We start from the raw sequence: 14,302 nt of genomic DNA, 5'->3' as shown, positions 1-14,302 counted from the left end.
TCTGTATACATCAATGATGTTGCTCTTGCTGCTGGTGATTCCTTGATCCACCTCTACACAGACGACACCCCTCTGTATACTTCTGGACCTTCTTTGGACACTGTGTTAACTAACCTCCAGACGAGCTTCAATGCCATACAACTCACCTTCCGTGGCCTCCAACTACTCTTGAATGCAAGTAAAACTAAATGCATGCTCTTCAACCGATCACTGCCCACACCTGCCTGCCCGCCCAGCATCACTACTCTGGACAGTTCTGACTTAGAATATGTGGACAACTACAAATATGGGTCTGATAAGACTGTAAACTCTCGTTCCAGACTCACATTAAGCATCTCCAATCGAAAAATGTAATCTAGAATCTGCTTCCTATTTCGCAAATCAAAGCATCCTTTACTCATGCTGCCAAACATACCCTGACTATCCTACCGATCCTTGACTTCCGGGATGTCATTTACAAAATAGCCTTCAACACTCTACTCAGCAAATTGGATGCAGTCTATCACAGTGCCATCCGTTTTGTCACCAAAGCCCCATATACTACCCACCACTGCGACTTGTATGCTCTGGTTAGCTGGCCCTTGCTTCATATTTGTCGCCAAACCCACTGGCTCCAGGTCATCTATAAGTCTTTGCTAGGTAAAGCCCCGCCTCATCTCAGTTCACTGGTCACCATAGCAGCACCCACTAGAAGCACGTGCTCCAGCAGGTATATTTTACTGGTCACCCCCAATACCAATTCCTCATTTGGCCGCCTTTCCTTCCAGTTCTCTGCTGCCAATGACTGGATGAACTGCAAAAATCACTGAAGCTGGAGACTCATATCTCCCTCACTAACTTTAATAATCAGCTGTAAGAGCAGCTCACAGATCACTGCACCTGTACATAGCCCATCTGTAAATAGCCCATCCAACTACCTCATCCCCATACTGTTATTTATTTAATTAATTTTGCTCCTTTGCACCCCAGTATCTCTACTGGCACACTCATCTTCTACACATCTATCACTCCAGTGTTTAATTGCTATTTTGTAATTATTTCACTACTATGGCCTATTTATTGCCTTATCTCCCTTATCCTACCTCATTTGCACACACTGTATATACACTTTTTCTATTGTATTATTGACTGTATGTTTGTATACAGTTGAAGTCGGAAGTTTACATACACCTTAGCTTGTGGAAGGCTACCCAGAACCCTTGACCCAAGTTAAACAATTTAAAGGCAATGCTACCAAATCCTAATTGAGTGTATGTAAACTTCTGACCCACTGGGGATGCGATGAAAGAAATAAAAGCTGAAATAAATCATTCTGTCTCCTATTATTCTGACATTTCACATTCTTAAAATAAAGTGGTGATCCTAACTGACTGAGGACAGGGAATTTTTACAATATTTAAATGTCAGGAATTGTGAAATACTGAGGTTAAATGTATTTGGCTAAGGTGTATGTAAACTTCCTACTTCAACTGTGCAGAGTGAAAAGCCAGCAGGAGGTCGTGCGACAAAGACCCCCTCCAAAACGAACCATTTGGACCATTTGGAGTCCCTACTGAGTATTTCCCACCTCACTTTAGCTGAGACAGGTAGAACATTTATCTCTACAGCTGAACATTCTCAACATACCAGTGTCAACATTGTATTTTTTTAAACATTTTAATTATTGGTATTAAAAAAAGGTTTTTAAAACCATGTTTTTTATTTGTTTTTATGAACGACTCATTGCACTTCAAATATCAGTGAATGAGCTATCCACATTGCAATGTTTTGAAATGCGCGGTTCTATTTAGAAAATTTCCTCATTACCATACAAACAGGACGTCATCGTTTGTGCTGCTGATAGAATACAAGTAGAAGAAGAAGCTTCTTCAACAACAACACGGCTACTGATTCAGCCATCTCTGTACCGGTAGCTTGTTAGCCAACATTAAACCGACCCATTGCATCACTTTAGACCATTTTTTTGTATAGCTACATGAATAGTAGTGTTTTAAACCCGATTCGGATAACGTATGTACTAGTTGATTTAAACGGAATTTGCAATTTAAGATTGATACTGAGCCTAGCACCAGGGCAGTCGCTCATGCTAGCTAGCTAGCTAGCTAACATCCCCGACAATGAGCTCACAAAGCTTCTCCCCCGCTGCTAAAAAAGAGGTCTGCTGGACAGAGAAAGAACCTCTGGGGCTGAACATTGTCGTAAAAGAAGAAGACGGGGATACAGTAAAAGGAGAGGAAGAAGCTTTCAGAACGACGAAGGAGAAAGAGGAGGCTATCACATTGAAAGAAGAAGAGGGGGCTGTTATGGTGAACGAAGAGAAAGGACCTTTTGTAGTGAAAGAGGAAGTAGACGAATTCAGAATGAAAGAGGAGACTATCACATTGAAAGAAGAAGAAGAAGAATATTGTATAATGAAAGAGGAAGAGATAGCTATCTCAATAAAGGAGGAAGACGTTTTGGAACTGAAAGAGGAGGCAGGAGGGGAGACTGAAGACACCAGTGAGTTTTGTCACATATAGAACAAGGTTTTGTCTAGAAGGGAATTTACAGATTTTTCGTAGCAGGTTTAGGAGAATTTATGCAGCAGGTTAAGGTTAGCTAAAATGCCCCCCCCATCCCATCTAGCCATGACTTTAGAACAACGAGCCAGATGTTTTACGGGATGTATACATCTGAAGCATCCGGTTGGAATTTCCATTCCCTATTCTCCATCAAATATGTTGAGGAGAGGAAGGAAGCCCAGTGTCCAGCAGTGGGAGAGTATGGAGTGAGATGGAACTGGGACGACAGCTAATTTTCTAAATCTACGAAACCTTTAATCACAAAACAAGGAATATGTTATGAACAGAGTGGTACGTTTTGTAGACTTTAACCTTTGCTAAAGTAAAAAAAAAAATACTGTGGTGTATCTTGGGTTAGTTATACAAATCTTTGGTATTGTCTTAAAAGCAGTTGTGGAGGCATTCTACTGACCTCCGTTTTTTTCCTTTTCATTTTAGTTTAGTTTGTATTCAGAGTTCGCTCTCCGACTGAAGGTCCTAGGATTTAGAGAGTGATATGCCTGGAATCAGGTAGAAAGCCAGCTACACCCTTTGTTTTAACCAATAGTTGAACTCTTCCCTTTACAGAACCACGGCAAAATGCTGTTTTCTGGCCCTCACAGGGCTGTATAGTGAAAGAGGACATCAGAAAGATACAGGAAGAATATAGTGTGGCTCCCATGAGTCCCAGCCAGACTGTTGATGATGATGGCAATGTTATTCACTGCAATGAAGGATGGGACATGGAGGACAAGGATTGGTTTCCTAGCAACCTGCTGGAGGTAAGTATTTCCCAGTCATTGAGTGTTTTGGTTCTCAACAGTCCTTCCTTGATTCTTCAACCTCCTTCTTTGAATACATTAGAGGAGAATATTTGAGGTTCCTCCAAATGTCCTATATATTTAAATGTACTTGGCAAATAAAGGTGATTCTGATTGGACTTTCTCTTCCAATACAATTTGGAAAGGAGGTCCAGAGAATGAGAGGAGTCAAAGAAAGACTGCTGAGACTTTTGAGAATTCAAATTTCTTTGACATGTAGGAGAGTTTCCCACCCTAAATTGATTCTGTCATTATTTACGCATATGTGTTTTCCAGGACACATCTTTCCCGCCCCCCTCCCCTCTCCCGGAGTCCCCAGGTCGTGCCTCACTGTGGGGTCTGAAGAGGGTGTCTGTGTGGCTAGTCGATTGCAGGAAAACACCAGGGCTGAGTGGAACTGCGAGAGAAGGAGATGAAAAGGGAGATTTAGATTCAATATTATCAGGTAAGAATAATGTTGTGTGTGGAATAGACTTCAGTCTTCTTCTGTAACAGTTCACTAATTGATCAATATTTATTTATTGACCCATATTTGGAAAACATAGCTATTTAGTGTTGATTAGCAGCTCATCTGTCAGGGCTATACAGTGCAACCGTTTTGGTCTCGTGTATGGCTGTGATGGTCTCGAAATTTAGTCAGCCGGTGATTGTCAAGCAAATAACTGTCGGTCTCACAGTAATTGACCGTTAATTAATCTTAAACACATTTAGCATCGTCTGGCTTCCACACACAGCCTACAAGCCACTGATGCAGAACTTTGGAACATCTACATTTTAAAAAGTCGAATAAATCCATGTAATATAGCCTACACCATCACAATAAATCCATGTAATATAGCCTACACCATCACAATAAATCCATGTAATATAGCCTACACCTTCACAATAAATCCATGTAATATAGCCTACACCTTCACAATAAATCCATGATTTTATTTTAGACTGGTCTAAAGAAACATGATATGAAGAAAATGTATTCTACTTCAGAAGAATAGCATACCCTGAGTTGTCCTTTTGGCATAGCCAGATCAGGACCTAACATATGACTGCTTTGTTTCTACACACTTCATCAGTCCCTCATTCACAATTTGACAAGTACTTGATAATGCCTTGAATTTCCCGGCGGCATCCCCTTTGTGTGGCCATAATACACCCTAAAAAAATCACATTTGCAGCCCTTTCCCTGAGTGCTGCCTGCTCCGAAGCATCTATCATCTCACTCAAATGGCTCTCCATCACGTGATCGGGTCTTTCTCACAGGCTACAAGTGAAGACACTTGTAATAGGATAAGAACGCATGCATAGGATAAGGACACTTGGAGTTGCGTCCCCAATGTGTCTATCGGGGACGCAACTGCACGCGTCCTTATCCTATTCCGAGGTGCATATTGAAGATATTGGAAGAACTGTCCACATTTACTTTTCGTCAGCCAACAAGATGAGTAGGCCTAACGAACAGCAACAGCACTAACCTATGTCAATCTACTGTCCCCCATAGTACAAAAGTTGACCTATTCTGTGCAAGAAGTAAATATTCCAAACATAGTCTGGGACAGTTATTGGATGTGATAGATCTAAAATTAATACAACCATTAGCTTTAAAAAAAACGACGTAATGAGGCTGACGCAACAGATCAGAACGTTTAGCTTAATTTTTTTTTTAATTTTAAGAACTACCCAGAGTATGACATCTTGTAACTGTACAACAAACATAGCGATCCTAAACGTTGACACTGTACACTGAGTGTACAAAATATTAGGTACACAGTCCTAATATTGAGTTACACTCCGTTTTGCCCTCAGAACAGCGTCAATTTGTTGGGACATGGACTCTACAAGGTGTTGAATGTGTTCCACAGGGATGCTGGCCTATGTTGACTCCAATGCTTCCCACAGTTGTGTCAAGTTGGCTGGATGTCCTTTGGGTGGTGGACCATTTCTTGATTCTGTACTGTTCTGGACATAATACGGACTTGGTCTTTTACCAAATAGGGCTATCTTCTGTATACTACCCCTACCTTGTCACAATACAACTGATTGGCTCAAACGCATTAAGAAGGAAAGAAATTCCACAAATTAACTTTTAACAAGGCACACCTCTTAATTGAAATGCATTCCAGTTGACTACCTCATTTTGTATGTGTATTCATTATGGATCCCCATTAGGCAGCAGCTGCTCTTCCTGGGGTCCAGCAAAATTAAGGCAGTTTATACAATTTTAAAATCATTACAATACATTCACAGATTTCACAACACACTGTGTGCCCCCAGGCCCCTACTCCACCACTACCACATATCTACAGTACTACATCCATGTGTATTTATAGTGTGTGTGTGTGTATATATGTCTGTGCCAATGTTTGTGTTGCTTCACAGTCCCTGCTGTTCCATAAGGTGTTTTTTAATCTGTTTTTTAAAATCTAATTTTGCTGCTTGCATCAGTTACTTGATGTAGATAGAATTCCATGTAGTCATGGCTCTATGTAGTACTGTGTGCCTCCCATAGTCTGTTCTGGACTTGGGGACTGTGAAGAGACTAGAGGTCGACCGATTATGATTTTTCAACGCCGATACCGATTAATGGAGGGCCAAAATAAGCCGAAATCGATTCATCGGCTGATTTTTAAAAAAAAATTAATTTTTTAAAAATTTGTAATAATGACAATTACAACAATACTGAATGAACACTTATTTTAACTTAATATAATACATCAATACATTTTTTTGTTGTTGCCTCAAATAAGAGAACATATGAGCTGGTGGTTCCTTTTAACATGAGACTTTAATATTCCAAGGTAAGAGGTTTTAAGTTGTAGTTAATATAGTATTTATAGGACTATTTATCTCTATACCATTTGTATTCAATATACCTTTGACTATTGGATGTTCTTATAGGCACTTTAGTATTGCCAGTGTAACAGTATAGCTTCCGTCCCTCTCCTCGCTCCTACTGTCGTGGAGAATCGTCTCAGAAATATAACACTCTTACAAGAACTTGTGAATTCAATATACACTTTAATACAAAGTAGCAAAACTGAGCCCTTCCATGGAATGACCCTATCACAAACATAACAGGGCCGAGCCCCTCCATGGAAAGAGACCAAATTCTCATATTACAGAGTCCTGCCTTTATAGGATTCTGTTTTTGCATAACGTATAGAGTCCCCTCCCTCTATATGAAAATAGCTTCCCTTGACCTGTCCATTATTTTCTTCACATCTTCACACCCACTAACGCTCATATCTGCTTTTGGTTAGGTTATAACGATGGTAGAACCCTTTTCATGTCCTAAAAATAATGTATCCATTGCATGCTTATCTGACTTGCCTAGTTAAATAGAGGTGTACATTTTTTATTTATTTTAAATTGGCCAAATCGGTGTCCAAAAATACCGATTTCCAATTGTTATGAAAACCTGAAATCGGCCCTATTTAATCGGCCATTCTGATTAATGGGTCGACCTCTAGAAGAGACCTCTTGTGGCATGTCTTGTGGGGTATGTATGTGTGTCCAACCTGTGTGCCGGTAGTTTAGACAGACAGCTCGGTGCATTCAACATGTCAATACCTCTCAGAAATAAAAGTAGTGATGAAGACAATCTCTACTCCACTTTCAGCCATGAGAGATTGACATGCATATTATTAATGTTAGCTCTCTGTGTACATCCAAGGGCCAGCCGTGCTGCCCTGTTCTGGGCCAATTGCAATTTTCCTAAGTCCTTTTTTGTGGCACCTGACCACACGGCTGAACAGTAGTCAAGGTGCGACAAAACTAGGGCCTGTAGGACCTGCCTTGTTTATAGTGTTGTTTAAGAAGGCAGAGCATCGCTTTATTATAGACAGACTTATTCTCATCTTAGCTACTACTGCATCAATATGTTTTGACCATGATAGTTTACAATCTATGTTACTTCAAGCAGTTTAGTCATATCAACTTGCTCAATTTCCACATTATTTATTACAATTTTTAGTTGAGGTTTAGGGTTTATTTCCAAATACAATACTTTAGTTTTGGAAATATGTAGGGCTAACTTATTCCTTGCCACCCACTCTGAAACTAACTGCATCTCTTTGTTGAGTGCTGCAGTCATTTCAGTCGCTGTAGTAGCTGATGTGTATAGTGTTGAGTCATCCGCATACATAGACACTCTGGCTTTACTCAAAGTCAGTGGCATGTCGTTAGTAAAAATTGAAAAGAGCAAGGGGCCTAAACAGCTACCCTTGGTAATTCTAACTGGATTATATTTGAGAGGCTTCCATTAAAGAACACCCTCTGTGTTCTGTTAGACAAGTAACTCTTTATCCACATTATAGCAGGGGGTGTAAAGCCATAACGCAAATGTTTTTCCAGCAGCAGACTATGATTGATAATTACAAAAGCTGCACTGAAGTCTGACAAGACACCCGCCACAATCATTTTATCGTCAATTTCTCTCAGCCAGTCATCATTTGTGTAAGTGCCATGCTTGTCGAGTGTCCTTCCCTATAAGCATGCTGAAATTCTGTTGTCAATTTGTTTACTGTGAAATAGCATTGTATCTGGTCAAACACAATTTTTTCCAGAAGCTTACTAGGGGTTGGTAACAAGCTGATTGGTCGGGTGTTTGAGCCAGTAAAGGGGGCTTTACTATTCTTGGGTAGCGGAATGACTTTAGCTTCCCCCCAGGCCTGAGGGCACACGGTCTCAAGTAGGCTTAAATTGAAGATGTGGAAAATAGGAGTGGCAATATCATCTGCTATTATCCTCAATAATTTTCCATCCAGATTATCAGACCCCGGTGGCTTGTCATTGTTGATAGACAACAATCATTTTTTCACCTCTTCCACACTGACTTTATGGAATTCAGTAGTACAATTCTTGTCTTTCATTATTTGGTCCGATATACATAGATGTGTAGTGTCAGCGTTTCTGCTGGCATGTCATCCCTATGTTTGCTTATCTTGTCAATGAAAACGGCATTAAAGTAGTTTGCAATATCAGTGTGCTTTGTGACGAATGAGCCATCTGATTCAATGAATGAATGAGCCGAGTTGACTTTTTTCCCAAAATGTAATTTAAGGTGCCCCAAAGCTTTTTTCTATCATTCTTTATATAATTTATCTTTGTTTCATAGTGTAGTTTCTTTTTATTTAGTTTAGTCTCATGATTTCTTAATTTGCAGTACGTTTGCCAATCAGTTTGGCTGCCAGACTTAATTGCCATACCTTTTGCCTCATCCCTCTCAACCATACAATTTTTTAATTCCTCATCAATCCAAGGGGATTAAACCATTTTTACAGTCATTTTCTTAATGGGTGCGTGCTTATTAGTAACTGGAATAAGTAGTTTCATAAATGCGTCAAGTGCAGCGTCTGGTTGCTCCTCATTACACACCACAGACCAGCAAATATTCTTTACATCATCAACATATGAATCACAACAAAACTTATTGTATGACCTCTTATACACTATATTAGGCCCAGCCGTTGGAACTTTGATTTTCCTAGATATGGTTATTATATTGTGATCACTACATCCTATGGATTTGGATACTGCTTTAAAGCAAATATCTGCAGTATTAGGAAAGATGTGATCAATACATGTTGATGATTTAATTCCTGTGCTGTTTGTAACTACCCTGGTAGGTTGACTGACAACCTGATCCAGGTTGCAGGCATTGGTTACAGTTTGACGTTTTTTCTTGAGTGGGCAGCTTGATGATAGCCAGTCAATATTTAAATCACCCAGAAAATATACTTCTCAGTTGATATCACATACATTATCAAGCATTTGACACATATTATACAGATACTGATTGTTAGCACTTGGTGGTCTATAGCAGCTTCCCACCAGAATGGGCTTTAGGTGAGGCAGATGAACCTGTAGCCATATTACTTCAACAGTATTTAACATTAGATTGTCTCTAAGCTTTACAGGAATGTGGTTCTGAACATAGACAGCAACACCGCCTCCGTTGGCATTTCTGTATTTTCGGTAGATGTTATAACCATGTATTGCTACCACTGTCTCATCAAAGGTATTATCTAAGTGAGTTTCAGAGATAGTCAGAATATGAATATCATCTGTTACAAGCAAGTTATTGTCTTCATGGATCTTGTTTCTTAGGGTACATATGTTATATGGGCTATTTTTAGCACTTTTCTGGGTTGCTTGATTGTTTTTAATGCTTTAATGGGAAGCTTATCAGAGGTAGACTTACTCATGTTATTTACATTGGAGCTGATAGTGCAGGGTGAGCTGCATAAAGGGGTCTTCCTACTATTGCACACCGCCTCTGTGCTAACAGTGTAACTCTGGTTTATAGGGTCATGATTACTTCATACAATAGCTGTAGGATAAACAGATGTATTTGGTGCAATTAGGGGTACATAAATTAAATTACTTACATTGTGTTTGCCAATGCCCCTAAGATCATGTACATTTGATGCAGCATTATGACGACTCATTGTCACAATGGTAGAGATTAACTTAACTGGTTTTGGATAATTTACCAGTCATTGTTTCAACGCAGCCTTGAAATACGTGGACAGAGTCCAGGAGCCAAGAGGAGAGAGTATCCTGTAGAGTATCTTCTGTTTCCAGAAGGTGTCAAAGTTATCAATAACAGTGACTCCAGCAGAGCTACGACAGTCTTTTAGCCAGATGTGTAATGCCAACAGTCTGCTGAATCTTTCACATCTGCGGCCCAACGATGGTACTGGACCTGAAATTATTGGCCATTTTTTTTTTGTCTTTTAATGCTAAAATCAGTTCTTTAAAATCCATTTTCAAATGTTCCGAGCTAGCCCTCCTGATGTCGTTTGACCCCCACATGGACTACGACAGTGTCAGCTCCCGGCATCTGTGGTAGAACAGTCGGAAGCAGCCTTGTTATGTCCTGTACTCGTGCTCCTGGGTAGCACAGAGTTTTTGCCTTGGGGACCGAGATGTTTCTCACCATAGAGCTGCCTATGATGACAGCTGGTGATGTTGAATGGGCCGGTCTCTCAGGCAGCCTCATGTTCTGTTGAGGCTGGGAGCTCCGAGGATCTGAACCCGAGGTAGAAGAATACCAAGAGTGTGCAAAGCTGTCATCAAGGCAAAGGGTGGCTACTTTGAAGAATCTCAAATATAAAATGTATTTTGATTTGTTTAACACTTTGTTTGGTTACTACTTGATTCCGTATGTGTTATTTCATAGTTTTGATGTCTTCGCTATTATTCTAAAATGTAGAAAATAATTCAAATAATGAAAAAACCTTAAATGATTAGGTGTGTCCAAACCTTTGACTGGTACTGTACATATAACCTCAATTAGCTCGACTAACCTGTACCCCGCACATTGACTCGGTACCGGTACCCCCTGTATATAGGGAAAGGGGGATACCTAGTCAGTTGTATAACTGAATGCCTTCAACTGAAATGTTTCTTCCACATTTAACCCAAGCCCTCTGAATCAGTTTCGTTATTGTTATTTTATTGTTACTTTAGATTTTTTTAGATTTTGTTTATTTAGTAAATATTTTCTTAACTTATTTTTCTTAACTGCATTGTTGTTTAACTGCTTGTAAGTAAGCGTTTCATGGTAAGGTCTGCAACCGGTTGTATTCGGCGCGTGTGACAAATAAAATTTGATTTGAAGGCTTAAAAATCTCCTCAGCCTACATCTACACTGATTGAAGTGGATTTAACCGGTGACATCAATAAGGATCATGGCTTTCATCTGGATTCAGCTGCTCAGTCTTTGTCACGGAAAGAACCCAACCTTAACCTTAATGTTTTGTACACTCAGTGTTTATGACATGAGTTGTATGATATGGAAGTGTGAAGTGCATATTTAGACTCATGGGTGTTTGGTTTGCTTGTATGATGTCAAAGCAATATTTATTATAATCCTCAACGTCTCATCTTTCAAAATACATACTCCTCTTAATTTACAGCAATTCCCTCACTTAAGCAACAAAAAATGTATAAAAGCTGCCAAATTAGTGGGAGGGATGGGGGCAACTTCTTGTCGTGCGAGGGGCTCAAGTTCAGAACGGCTGTCAGTCAAAACCCATACAGCGCTGAGAAGTGCGGAGTCAGAGCTCTGACGTCATGTATAGCATGTTACTGTACAGCCACTGCATGCCAATTTAGGCATTTATCAGTGCCCAAATCTCTAATTTTTACCCGTATTCAAGTACCCGTTGTCAAGTTTTTCGGGGCAGGCTAACTCTACTGTAACCTGAATTAAGTGTTTGAGGTGTGAGTTGAGGAACAATCAAATCAGATTCCCTCTGTAGCACAGAAGGCGTTAAAGGACAATTCTACCACTTTTCAACTTCATTCATTATATCCAGCACCAAACCAGTGTCTACATATGTGATCTTTGGTTAAAAAGATAAGAAGAAAGGTCCTAAAAAATGCTTCTCTGTGACATCACAGGGTAGGATTAAAATAGGGATGAGCACGGTTGCCCGAATATTTGAATATCTGAAGGAATGTTAGTATTATTTACTTGCAAATATTTTTTGATAATAAAAAAAATATTTTAATAAATACTTTGGAAATGTTTTTATAAAATTGTCTGTGACTTTGCTACATACAAGTATTGACCATGTCATTAGACATTTTAATAAAACAACAGTTATATTACAGTTTTTATGAGTGTGACAGTGGAGGCTGGTGACTTCAAAAATTGAGGAGGATGGGAGACCCATGGTATAGGCACAGAATGCACAGAGACCACAAAGTGTGTTTCAAAAATCATCAAAGACAAATTATTTTTATCCTAAAGCATTTAATAAAGACATTTATAGTACAATATTTTGGGGAAGGGGAATGAGAGGGCTACTTACACAAAACAATAACACAACACACTACACAGTTAGACAAAAGAGCTAAGAATGAGTTAGTCTAAGCAAGGAGTAAACTCTTTGATCTGTAATAATGTGATTTGTGTATGTGATTGACTCTACATACAGCAATGAGAGAAAATTGATAGGGGTACTCTCAGTGCCTGGAAGGAAAACATTCAATGTGCCAGTGGATGAACAGGTACATGAGACGTTGTGGCTTCGTTCGATTTCAAATGTTTAGGTGTAGCCTAGACTGCGGCAACATTTATGTCATGAGTTTTTGCTTGTGCCTGTCCGGAGTGATTATGTGTTATTGTCTTTGCTAAATAAATACTGGAGGAAAGTGCAAAGCCTACTTGAGTGCACGCGGGAAAAAAATGTGCTGTGTCAACCTCTCTCTTTAATCTAACGTTTAATGGATGATGCGATGGAAGCTATCAAATCATTCGGAATTGTTTTTGACATCCCAGAAAAGATGTTCAGCTTGTAAAGAATCATAACATTCAATTACAGGTGGCTTGATGATAGGCTCCCTGTTAACCAGCTATACATTTGATACCAGTTGGTATTGAACGCTCTCACCTTTTCATCCTTCTTCATGAAACTGATCTCAGGCAGAGGACGACCCTCTCTTTTAATTCACACCTTTTCCGTGTACCTCAGAGAATGAAAGGGGTTCTTCAACAAAATGTCTGCACACTCACGCTGGTAGTTAGCTACTGAAGTTAGCAAGGCAACTTTAAATACAGTTGAAGTCTGAAGTTTACATACACCTTAGCCAAATACATTTAAACTCAGTTTTTCACAATTCCTGACATTTAATCGTAGTAAGAATTCCCTGTCTTAGGTCAGTTAGGATCACCACTTTATTTTAAGAATGTGATATGTCAGAATAATATTAGAGAGAATGATTTATTTCAGCTTTTATTTTTTCATCACATTCCCAGTGGGTCAGAAGTTTACATACTGTACACTCAATTAGTATTTAGTAGCATTACCTTTACATTTTTTAACTTGGGCCAAACGTTTCGGGTAGCCTTCCACAAGCTCCCCACAATAAGTTGGGTGAATTTCAGCCCATCCCTCCTGACAGAGCTGGTGTAACTGAGCCAGGTTTGCAGGCCTCCTTGCTCACTGTGCCTTTAAACTTCCAAAGTTGTGGCAAAATGGCTTAAGGAGTGGCATCACAAAGCCCTGACCTCAATCCCATAGAGAATGTGTGGGCAGAACTGAAAAAAGCTTTTTCAGTTCTGCCCACACATTTTCTATGGGATTGAGGTCAGGGCTTTGTGATGCCACTCCTTAAGCCATTTTGCCACAACTTTGGAAGTATGCTTGGGGTCATTGTCCATTTGGAAGACCCATTTGCGACCAAGCTTTAACTTCCTGACTGATGTCTTGAGATGTTGCTTCAATATATCCACATAATTTTCCTACCTCATTATGCCATCTATTTTGTGAAGTGCACCAATCCCTCCTGCAGCAAAGCACTCCCACAACAGGATGCTGCCACCCCGTGCTTTATGGTTGGGATGATGTTCTTCGGCTTGCAAGCGCCCCCCTTTTTTTCTTCAAACATAACAATGGTCATTATGGCCAAACAGTTGTATTTTTGTTTCATCAGACCAGAGGACATTTCTCCAAAAGGTACGATCTTTGTGCCCCATATGCAGTTGCAAACCGTAATCTGGCTTTTTTTATGGCAGTTTTGGAGCAGTGGCTTCTTCCTTGCTGAACGGCCTTTCAGGTTATGTCGATATAGGACTCGTTTTACTGTGGATATAGATACCTTTGTACCTGTTTCCTCCAGCATCTTTACAAGGTCGTTTGCTGCTGTTCTGGGATTGATTTGCACTTTTTGCACCAAAGTACATGCGTTCTGTCTCCAAGAGATGAGTCTCCTTCCTGTGCGGTATGACGGCTGCGTGGTCCCATGGTGTTTATACTTGCGTACTATTGTTTCTACAGATGAATGTGGTACCTTCAGGCGTTTGGAAATTGCTCCCAAGGATGAACCAGACTTGTGGAGGTCTACAATTTTTTTTCTGAGGTCTTGGCTATTTTCTTTAGATTTTTCCATGATGTCAAGCAAAGAGGCACTGAGTTTGAAGGTAGGCCTAGA

At 39.8% G+C, this 14,302-nt stretch overlaps 1 protein-coding gene across 1 annotated transcript in view; it reads left to right on the top strand.

Moving 5' to 3' along the window:
- Nucleotides 1-1,878: 1,878 nt before the first annotated feature.
- The window catches only part of LOC112265494 (oocyte zinc finger protein XlCOF6), a 29,335-nt gene continuing 16,911 nt past the window's right edge, over nt 1,879-14,302 (top strand). The window contains exons 1-3 of the mRNA XM_024442846.2: nt 1,879-2,499; nt 3,129-3,322; nt 3,638-3,806. Of these exons, the coding sequence (XP_024298614.1) occupies nt 2,118-2,499; nt 3,129-3,322; nt 3,638-3,806 (745 nt within the window). The 5' untranslated portion in view covers nt 1,879-2,117. The remainder of the gene's footprint in view (nt 2,500-3,128; nt 3,323-3,637; nt 3,807-14,302) is intronic.

This window comes from Oncorhynchus tshawytscha, linkage group LG02 (assembly GCF_018296145.1).
Source record: "Oncorhynchus tshawytscha isolate Ot180627B linkage group LG02, Otsh_v2.0, whole genome shotgun sequence".
Lineage (NCBI taxonomy): Eukaryota > Metazoa > Chordata > Actinopteri > Salmoniformes > Salmonidae > Oncorhynchus > Oncorhynchus tshawytscha.
Note: the sequence above shows the minus strand (reverse complement) of the source record. Positions and strands in the feature narration are given on the sequence as shown.